The 12,208-nt window shown below is 24.7% G+C and overlaps 1 protein-coding gene across 6 annotated transcripts in view; it reads right to left on the minus strand.

Annotated features, from left to right (window-relative positions):
* The window catches only part of LOC129610858 (ras guanine nucleotide exchange factor G), a 177,396-nt gene that overhangs the window by 160,702 nt on the left and 4,486 nt on the right, over positions 1–12,208 (minus strand). For all 6 annotated transcript variants that reach the window (XM_055523626.1, XM_055523644.1, XM_055523658.1 and 3 more), the window contains exon 3: positions 8,140–8,262. In XM_055523626.1, the coding sequence (XP_055379601.1) occupies positions 8,140–8,251 (112 nt within the window). In that variant the 5' untranslated portion in view covers positions 8,252–8,262. The remainder of the gene's footprint in view (positions 1–8,139; positions 8,263–12,208) is intronic.

A 12,208-nucleotide genomic window follows, 5' to 3' on the forward strand; every position in this document is an offset into this window, starting at 1 on the left:
TTCTTTTTTTTTTTTTTGAGAAACTATAATAAAACGCCAACACAAGGATATTTTTCAATTATCTAAACATTCAAATATTTTTTTACATAATGTGTATGTGCAATGAATAATAATGTATTTTTGGTACCTAAACAAAATTTTTTTGAATACACGTGTATGTATACATATGTACATAATATATTTAGTAAAAAACAACTTGAGTCTTCCCCATAGATAGAATACATTATACATATATGAAGCTATATTTCTATGAAGTTTCCAAGAAAAACTGCTTTTACAGATATTTAAAAATGGAGTTGATCGTACCAACTCTGCGATACTCGCGCAATGTTTTTTTAAGAATATTTTATGATTAAGTACCCACACAGTTCTGTTAACATTTTAATGGAATGGTGGATCCGTTACTGAAGTCGTTCAAGTGAAATTTTAGTTATAGTGAAGTTTAAGCACTAAAATGGTTTAGAATTTTTAATATGATAAAGAAACTCTTGTAAGTATTTATGCAATTGCAACCAAAAAATAGTTCCCCTGTTACGTTACGGTTTCAGATACCAAACAGCCTGTTAACTTTTGAATATCTATCGCAGCTATTATAATAGCTTGTAAAATCACAACAAAATTTTATAAAAATATTGACCCTATTAGTTTTTACAAAATTGAGCAAGCGTTGCTAAGTTATTTTTAAACTATTTTGGAAGTTAATGGCAGCTACTCAAACCGATGCTTGAATCGTATCCAAAATAAATACAGTTTTATGTGTAGATTAGCTCAATGCGTTTTTTAGTTGTCGACTGAGACACATATCAAGAATAGTTTAAATAAAATGTTTTTCTAAGACATGATATTTCTTAGCGTTATATACAAACGGAGTTGTAAATTTATAATACCCTTCGAGCATTCGTTCATTCATGTATAACAATAAAAAAAAGCAAAAAAACAAAAGTAGAAAAAATTAGAAACAAATATTAAACGGAAATATAAAAAAAGGTTACTTATTATAAATGCACATACAAACCACATATGTATGTAGTATTTTAGTAATATTATAAATAAGCATTGAGAGCCAAATTAAAAATTTAAAATCAACATAAAAAAAATAAAAGTAAAAATCAAATTTAATGACGTCATACTGCGCTATAGCTACTAAAGCTTTTGAAATTTAAAACCTTTAACATAATGAAATATTCCCTAATATAGTAAGTTCCCGTCTAAAAATGACCTAAATTCAACATAAATGAAATTCAAAATTTTAGCTTCAGAGTTTTAAAAACTTTTGGTTTCACAGACACCAAATCAAATAAATTTCTTCGTATTAGAAATTAAAAAAAAAACGAGAAAAAATAAAGTTTACCATGTCAGTTCCTGTACGAATTTGTTATCCTATGTGCGAATAAATATGCCATTGCTGACTATGAAATAGACTATGACTTTAAGTTGCCGTATTACCATATTAATTTATGCAAAATTTCAGTACTGTGTTTTAAATTTTTTTCTAAGATATGGCAAAACTGCTACTGAAGTTGTATGGCAGCTACCACAAGGAGTCAAAAAAATTTCAACAATTTTTATCACACATAACAGCCCTAATAATACACTTGTTTTCACGAAATTTCTATATTATAGCTCCAATAATTTCTGAGATAATGCCATTCTGAGATAAATGAAAATTTGGTGATCTTAGCTCAATTAGTTTTTGAGTTATAATTGGTAAGGATGGACGGTTAAATCGACTCAGAAGTCGACGCTAATCAAAAACATATACTTGAGGCTATATCTCAGACCATTATTTCTGAACGTTACAAACGGTATGGGAATAAACATTCTCTTTCGTTCTCTCTTTATCTGTGTGATTAAAACTTGTACAGTATGCAGTATTGAAAAATCTACTATATTGTACTATATTTATTCAAATTGTCAAATTTTCTCGATGTTTAGAGTGAATTTGGAAGTGTGGTGTGCTTGGTTTGTTCTAAATTATTTATTGGCTTCTGAATCATCGTTTTTTAATAAATCGTTAAATCAATAATTGCTTAAAGTTCAAATAACGTTATTTTTCAATTTGAATATATTTAAATTTTAAATATTTTTTTCAAGAACAAAAATGTGGTAATGACCTTTAAACATTTCTTTCAACCTTCCTATCTAATAATCTTCAAGTTAATATACCTGAAAAAATGTAATATACGATGCTTAGTAGAAGTTCACTTTATGCCACCCGAATTCCCTAGAAAGTTCGTCAGTAAATTCCAATAACAACCAGAGCTCAAACATTAAATTTCAAGAATTTCCGTCAAATTACTAGTTTTAGGCAGTTTATTTAATTTATTCAAAAATATCAAACCCAAATAATCAAATGGCTACGAAACCAAGAAGAGCTGCCAACATTTTCCTTGTAAACAATTATACTGAATTTTTTATCCCCTTTACCTTTTCAATATATTCTGGATATATCAGTGAATTTCAGATACATGTTTAAGTAGAATGAAAACAGATTAAATGTGGCATAATTCTGGCTTGTTGGTACCCATTTAATATGCCATTATCATACGCCATTTATATCTTTTTGAAGCTTTGCGAGTGTTTTTAAGAAAATATATTAGAAAAAAGTTATTCTAATCCATTAGAGGATTTGAGTTCCACACAAACAGTAGATGTAAAAAAATATTTTTTAAATGAAAACGTCGTATTTTAGAACTAATTTACATACACAATTCTTCAACTAGTTTATTAGAAAGCTACCTGCATATATGTTGTCATATAGGAGCACTGCATTTCGACAATATAAACTTCAATTTTGTTATGGAAATTTTTTAATTTAATTAAATGCAGCAACATATTTTAGTTAAAATAGTGTTGATTATCAACTTCAATACCTCGCACATACACATTTTTTGGTTTTAAATTCATTTCTTTAATTAAAATACAATTTATCAAAAGAAATTTGAATACACATAATTATGTACACACACTATATACATACATATAAAATGTTATCAAATTTTCACGCATAAATATATCGTGTGTTATATTTTTATATGAAAACAATAGAAATTATGTAGGCATGTATGCTTTTAAAATTATAACAGCGTACAAATATGTTAAGATATAAGAGTTAAAGATTCTAACACTTTATTTGAACATGACATGAAACTAAATTATTAAATGAACCCATTATGAACAGAAAAGAAAATTGAAATTTTTCAATGTTTATATTTTGGCCATAGTGTTGAATTTAACAAAACACTGTAGTTTTTCTTTATTTTTTATTATTTTTAATATTTAACAAAACAAGGATAACCACGTTCTGTTGACATAAAACATATGAGTATTTCGTTTTTGTTAAGGAGAATTAAAGGATAAATTTAGCTTTTTATTTCTTTTGTAGTAAAAGATAAAAGTAGATTATGGTCCATTATTTCAGACTAATCTCATCAGAATTTTTAAAAAAGATATAAAAGCATGTATTTTTTTGTTTTTTTTTTTTTCGTGTGAATTCAGCGTTTTTATTCACTCTAGTACAGAAGATTTACTTTTATTATTGCAAAAAGTAAAAAAATATTAAATTAAAATTTTATCTCAGGTTATGAAAGAACTTGAGAAAATTGTTGCAGAAAAAATTTTAAGCAATTACACGAAAAAATCCCAGGTCGAGAACGAAAAAAACAAAATAAAAATTTTGGTAGAGGCCATTATAAACATTTTTTAATCCAAAAAGATCTGGAAATAGTTCTTACAATTTTCAATTCACAACTTTTGTGTTCAACTCAATGGCATATAACACGTTCAATTTAAAATTATAAAGCACTCCAAACGTATAAAATCTCCAATTACACTAGGCTTTAGAAAGGAGTAGTTTAAAAGAATAGTTTTTCATTTTACTGATTTTTATTCCGGCGGGCTATGCTTTAATTAATGAAAAATTAGTCAAATCTCAAAAGGTTCCATTTACAAACTACTCCAATTACCTCAACAATAAATTGAAATTAATTATTGAAAAAAATGAGTTCAGGTAATGTACTGCGTATTTTAAATTTATAACGCCCTGTGATATGCAATTTTTTCACATATTAATATTACGAATACAGTAAAACCGGTTATAGGCGGAATCGCATGAAATCGATTTGTTTTTCGGAATAGACAGGTTTTATAAAACTAAAACTACAATTTTTTTAAATTTTCTGAACTTCACAGTAACATTCTCTTTCGCCTAATAAATCTAAAGAACAATAACAATTTCTTTTCAATTTTACTATTTTTTGGTAGCTATGTTATTTTAAATTTTTTTTTCATTTCCCGAACCGAACTACAACATTTTAAACTAAGAAGACAAAATCAGTTCTTGCATAGCCAAGCTTAAAATTATTCTAAATATTCTACAAAATTTTTTCAGTTGTGACAGTTTTTCCGTCTTTTCAGTACGAAATATTTTTAAAGAGATTTAATTTACTGATTTTTTCGATAATGACAGGTATTCGTCCCTCACAAAATTTTTTGTTTTCAATAAATATTCATAGAGCAATTATAGTTTTAACAATAGAGAGTGTTGGTATTTCAAATTCATTTTTTTCATTCATTAAAGTTTTTTAATAGTTTGAATAAAATAAAGCATTTTGCACAACTGCTATATATAAATAATAAATACAATATAAAAACAATTCAACAACTTAAGTGTTTTGTTTATATTTTCCAATCCTCTTATGAAACTAACCATGAATTCTTCCTTAATGAAAAAGAATAAAAATTATTTCTTATGCTTTGCAAATTGAAAAGTTTTTCAAACATTTAATTAAAAAATTTTGTTGACACATAGTTTTTTATTATTAAACTTTTAATTAATCAGATTACATTTTTTAGCTGCATAATTAATTATAAACAATTTCTATTACACAATTGCATTCTCGTTGACACCATAGTTATGTGAGTGACTCAGACAAAACTAGAATGGCCTAAACAGCTGCAACAGAAACTTGCAAAAAGTTTTAAACTTGCAGAAAGTTTTGAACTTTTAGGAATCGAATTTAATTAAATTTGATTTTAATTTAAAAATTTTAAAAATTTCATAATTTAAATTATAAAGACAGAGAAAATATGCAATCAAAATAAAATTAATTAAAACAAAACTGAACCTGCATGTTCAATTTTAACGATAATGCTTTTTATAAGTAACGATAATGCTCTCTAACTATAGCCTTCAAATTTTTCCAATTAAATTATATACATTTCTAAAACATCTCTTTTAAATATTATCTGAAATTATATCCAATTGAATGATACAGGTGTTATGGTAGTCCAGAAATGCTAAAGTAGAATTACCAGTCAGAATGCAAAAATTCTATAATTATCGGAGTTTGTAAACAAAATATTCTAAACCAAAAACAAAATGTACTTTTTGTTTTAATAAAATTAAAAAAGTCCTACAAAGATCTAAAAAACTACGGATTTCCTCTAAAGATTCAAAAAAGTCCTATACAAAAACGCTATATGATTAATAATGATGTCCTCATAAGAATGCTTGCGAAGGAAGATTTCATATCTATTTTAAAAGTATTTTTTAAAATTTATTGTATTTTTTAAATAAAATTCAAATGTTGGTCTGGCAATTTTTCTCTAATCCACTAGCAATATTCTTTGACAACATTATAAGTATAATAATTCAAAATGGAGCAAAGCAACACTTCCATTTTAATAACTCAAAAACAAAAGAAATCTAAAATTAAGAGTTTGTATGTATGTATACGACAAAGATTATAAGATTATACAAAAAAGTAGATAATTAATTGCCCCAGTTTTAGAAAACAAATCATGTTATACTTGTTTAGTATATTTTGTTTTTAGGATTTAGTTTTTTCAATATTAAAATCTAAGCTTTTTAAAAGTTTTCGAAAGGAAAAACAATTTAAAGGAAGCACTTTTTTGGGATCAGAAAACTACATCAATCATAATTTAAATTATTATAGCTAAAATATACTTAGTATATAAAATTATCTGAAACAATATGTTTAAAAATTTATAAAACCATAAAAATTAACCACAATAATCCTCTTTTTTATTAAAATTATTTAACATTTACGAAATTCAAAAATTGTTACAAAATATACAGGAAACAGTCTATAGCCATAAGGGTTTCCAAAAATATAATTAAATTATTTACACAATTATTGTATATAAATAGATTTCTGAAAAATGTAGAATTCAAAAAAACTACATATTTAAAAATTTATTAATTAAAGATAAAGGAAATTATAAATCAAGTTTTGTGAGCAATTAATCAAATTTCTAGACTTAATTCGAAATTCTAACTATTTACGTGATTTCGATTAATGCATACAATTTTAAACAATCGTTAAATACTTAGTGTAGTGAGGAAACCTTTAACAAGATTGTATTTATATTTTCAAGAAAATTAACACAAAATGGCGAAGATTTTTTTAAAAGAATTTTCTAATGTAAAATAACCGCCACCTAATTTAATCCAAAATTTTGAGTTTTGTGGTTTACAATTATTAAATAAAGAAAACTGTTTTTTCATCCACAAATTTTCATTGTTTCTTAATTTACGGGGCCTATACTATTGACAACAAAAACTACTAAATTTAAATATCACATTCATTGCGACTGATTATGATTAATCCTTGAATTTTCTATTCAAAATCCTTGAATTTTCTATTCCATATATGATTCCAAATTATTTGAAATTTATTTTTGAAACTCATACAATTTCTGTCAATTTTCTTAGAATTTTCTCATTAAATCATTTCTTTCAATTTCTGTTTAAAATTTTATTAAAATAATCTGATGAATTTTAAAATGAATGAAGCCTATTATCTTCATATCTAAAAATAATAATAAAATACATATAAAAGTAGCATATGCTTGAAAGAATAACTTTCAGAAATAATAATATATTCACAAATTACAAATAATATAAAATAATATTACTAACTTATTATGATTAAATTATCTGTCATATTAATTTTTATCTTAAATCCTTTTTTTCTGACCTTATTTAGAACCTATCAAAATATGCCCATAAAACAAATCAAAAAATTTGATGTGGTCAGCATATAACCGAACGCAATGTATATTGTCTAGTTTAGCGAAAGTGTTACAGAAGATTATGAAAATGAGTTTCAAACACTTCTTTATAATTTTAAGGACACTAACAAGCTTTTAATTAACATACTTAGTAAAGTGTAAATTTGGCTCTTAGTAGAGTTTCATTTTGCACCAATCGAATTCCCTGAAAAGTTCACTAACTAGTTTCGGTAACAACCGGAACGCGGATATTGAATTTCAGAAATTTCGAAAATTAGTTCCGTAGATATGGTAAAAAAAGGTAAAAGCGGTACCTAATTTGGTTTCCGAATTCTGATCTTTCCAAAAAAAACCTATAGGTTCATTTTTTTAACATCACAAATTTAAATATCAAATTTCAAGCAAATTGCTAAATTATTTCTCTCTATATATATGCAAAAATGTAAATTCCACCTGCAAAAAGGCCCAGTTAACGAGATCTGACATATCACATGAGTTGATCAACCGATGCCTCAATAAACTTATATGTATATAAAATTACATTTAAATCTATTCAGCCAAACTTGTGATGTATGCACGGCAAACCTACAAACAGACCGGTAAATTGACTGATAGAAAGACAGACAGACTAATATCTCTCTAAAAATAGTTTATTTATGCTTCCCTATCAAATACATAAGTGTGTTCTCACCGAAAACTCGACATCCGAAATTTGGTTACATCACAGTATCTCCCTTATTGTATGAAATACGGTCGATAAAAAGAAAAAATAAGAAATTTTATATCAAACTTTTAAGGCATATAAGAAGAGAAAAAATTAATTCTAAGAAAAACTTTCAAAATAAATTCTATTTCAAAAATTTGGAAATAATTTTATGGTTTTATGTAAATATGTTTGTTTCTACAAGTAAATAGCATGGGTATATGTATGTATGTACATACCAAAATATGTGCTTATATACCAAACTATATACCCTTGCACATACATACATACTTTAAAAATACTTTAAAAATCCTGCCAGCCCAAATTTTTCTTTTAGAATTGACATAAATTTCTAATTTTATTTTACTTACACACAAACATATTATATTCATAATACTTACCAAACATTTTCTTTAGATTAAGTTGATATGGTGATCCATAAACTGTTCCCGAAAATTGATGAAGGCAAATCATCAATATTCCAATTGTTATAAAAAAGGATTTAGAAGACATTTTCTTTAGTTCTGTAATAAAAAACAAAAAAGAGAAAAATGAGAAAAATTTTTGTTTTTAAAATAAATTTAAATTCATGCTGAAAATTTTATCAAAATAAATTTTTTTTTATCATTTACTATCAAAATTTTTACGTTTTATATTCGAAATTTAAGTAAATACAAACCTCAAAGGAAAGATTTTTAGCCAAATTTAATATGCTTCCTCATTTTCAATACTCTGTTAATAGCTTGATAATGCAGAACTGCGTCAAATTTCATAAGTATTTCATAACAAACTCAAATCAATATAAATTATTTACATTAAATCTTGGATCTTGTTAAAGAAAATATTGGAAAAAGTGGGAAAAAATTATTCAACTCAAGAACAATTTACTTTATTTCAAATATTCCGTATACATACTACGTCAAAATAAATAAATATATAATTATATTTCAAAAGCAAAACTACCATGATTTTAAAATAAATTTTTTTTTTTAATTTTCAGTTAATTATTTTCGTATACAATGGTTTGTAATGTTTGGTATTTTTTTTATTTATTTTGAAGAATTAATGTTGTTCAAATAAATTCCACGTTATCATACTAGTAGCTATAAGATCTTTTAGAAAATAATCTTGTATCGCAAATCCTCACTTTGTAAATACCCTATTAGGTAGGCATTTTAAACGAAAATTTTTTTGAAAAAAAAAATTTTATGTGAAGTAATTTTAACACAATTCCAGAAAATCAAGGCGACTAGAAATGCAATTTTTATTATCCTAATATTTCTTGCGTTTTAAAGGAACCATCCCATTTATAGGTTGATGTCCAACCCAAGCATTATTAGAATAATAATATTCTAGAATAATAAATGAAATTTTCTAAAAAACAAAAATTATTTTAAATTCTTAATTTGATTTTAAATTTTACTTATTAAAAGTGCCTGTAAATTATTTGTTATAGCACATTGAATAATATTCGACTCGAGCTTGACAAAATGTACGATATAATAAATCTCACTTAAGACGATAAATTTGCCCTGGTTTAGAAATTTCACTCCCATATTTGAATTATAGTTAATATGCATATACATATATACATTCATATGTAGATATTGAGTTAAATACTAAATGTAAAAAATAGTACAAAACATTTGTTTCGAATTTATTTCCAGCAGAGGAGCCTGTAAAATGTTAAAACCGCAGTTCAAAATATTATATGTAGCATATTTTCATTACAACCGCAACATTTCACTGTAAATAATTAAATTTGTTCTTTACCCCTAATTGCAAGAACCTATTAGTCATTAATTATTATTATAAAATTATTGAAGTCGTGTTATACGATAAAATCAAAAAAACCTTTAAATTCATACAAATTAAATTGCGATAATGAAGCCATTGATGTATTGGTTTTTTTTTATTGGCTTCTTATTCTTTTATTTTACATGATTTTAATTAACATTTTTTGTGTTTTAAGTCTTACTAAAACTGTAAACTATACAATGAAACTTTTGATTAACTTCATAAAATAAATACTTATGTATATTTTAATCAAATAATTATAAAATAAAAGTATAGGTGATAAAATAAAAAATTCTTTTTGCAACTCAACATTTTAAGATTAACGCCCTTACATAACAAAATATTATGCAAATCACGACTTTGATTTACGACAGTATTTAAAGAAATTTTGATGAGAATATTGTTAATGACATAAGAAATTGTAATTATTTTTACTAATTTTCTTATGTTCACGTTTGCAATTAAGTTTATTTTTAGCAATTAATTAAAAGTCCGCCTCGTATGATTTTAATTGCCAACTTTTTAATTTAAATTTCTGCCCCTCTTGCATTGAATATCTCGTATATACGTATACATAAATCTATACATTATAATCAAGAAAAAAACAAACTCTTTCTTCATTTGCAAAAGTTTTTGTTTTACAAATTAAAAGAATATTTAAAATATTTTTTTTTAAATGTCTAAATTTCAAAAGTTTTTAATGTTTTAATAAATAATATAGTATACATAAATTAATAATAAAATCTTGTATATCCTTATTAAAAAGATATAGGAATATTCCAATTTGTAATTTGATTTGATGAAATCTATTTTTGGAAAATTAATGAAAAAACTTTACTCATTTTCCATTTTCATATTTACTTTTGTAAACCATCTTTATTTAACATAAATAAATTGCGAGTAAGTATAACAGATGATTTATTATTTAATATTAAATTATATTTGCATATACTTACATTTCTTACACGTGTACTTCATGTATATATAATAGTTATATTATTTTATATAAATTACAACATACATTCGTACTTACAATTCGTATAGTATATTTTTTAGATTTTATTTTTCTCTTTAATATTAAAAATCTCTTCAAAGAAAAACAATTTTTATTTTTTTTTTATAAATAATTTAAAAACTTTTATTCATACCATTGTTAAAGTTTCAATGTCTCTCATTTTCTAGTTATTCCCTGCATGTATTCGTAATATCTTTTAAGTATTACCTCTCAAAAATTTAATAATGTTATAAAAAGTGCTGTTCGTTTTAAAAAATAAGAAAAAAGAAAATTTAGTGAGAGAGAAGGAACAGCAATATACTGTTAAAATACACATACGAGTACAATATGCGAGGACGTAAAATAAATTTTGTATTTTGTGCAAAATATTTAACTATAGCTAACCCGTGATGTGTTGCTGTATTGTTCTTCAAGTGCTTTAACAAACTTTTCCTGCACATTAAGATCTTCCTTTGCTCTTCCTTACACCATATGATTATATTAAAATTTTATTCATATTTATAAGATTTCCCAAGATCTTATTTTTTGCTGAATGTAACCTCAGGCGTGATTTCTCACAGGGCACAGCTCAGGCATGACAACCTTTTCAACAAAACCCCGTAAGACTAGATATGAATGAAAGTTTTTCGAAAATTGTATAAATACATGACCGAATACCTAAACAAATTCTTCAAAATTCTGCAATTCATCTGTTTTATAAATGTATATTCATATATGTATTCCATTTACATTGTTGTTATATAAGAGTTTTATGTGCTTGATGTAATAATTATAATAACTTATTAAAATAACACTTTTAATTACCACCCTATTACTTGTATCTACAAATAAATTTGTTTGCACATAATATAAAAATAGATTTCGTTTAGAACTATCCTTTTAATTTTTTTTAACAATTAACATATTTTTTTAATTAATATTTTCTTTAATTTTTGTACATAAGATAAAAATGAAAGAAAATATTGCGGCTTGTAATTGATAGTTAATAATTAAGACTGGATTACGTCCTCGTTCTTATTCAATTTACTTAATGTGTGTTATTATTTTACTGTACTAGATATAGTAAGTAATATATAGAAGAAATTCTTAATTAAATAATATTTGTTTTTAAAACAACATACATAATATAAGGAAATTAACATTCTCTCTTTGAAGAGTACATTTTGCATAAAAGAAGTTTATCTCTTCATTAAGGTAATTATACACAAACGTATATATAATATGTATATACATATTATATTATGATTATATAGTGTGGGTAATTCAATTATACTTTTACTTCTCGACTACCTATGTAGATATAGAAAGATGTATGTAGTAATTAATACATAAAGTTATTGTGTCGAGAAGTTTTAGAAATTTATTATAAACCCGTTGCATATAATAAGGGAAGTCATGTAATGTTATCGAAATTTGAATATCGAAATCTTGTGGAAAATGCTAGGAAAACGTAAATAAACTATATGTATTTTTAGAGAGATGTGCATAACTGTTTGCTTTTCACTTTGGGAATAGAGCACTTTAATCCACTTTTGGGATGTGTTAAGTCGCAGAACTGAACTTTTACAATACAGGCCAAATTTACATTTTTGCTTGTATGCAGAAAAATATTTAAACAATTTTCCTGAATTTCAAAACTCTGATTATTAAAAGAATGA

Source organism: Condylostylus longicornis, unplaced genomic scaffold (assembly GCF_029603195.1).
Source record: "Condylostylus longicornis isolate FDR11 unplaced genomic scaffold, ASM2960319v2 ptg000004l, whole genome shotgun sequence".
NCBI lineage: Eukaryota > Metazoa > Arthropoda > Insecta > Diptera > Dolichopodidae > Condylostylus > Condylostylus longicornis.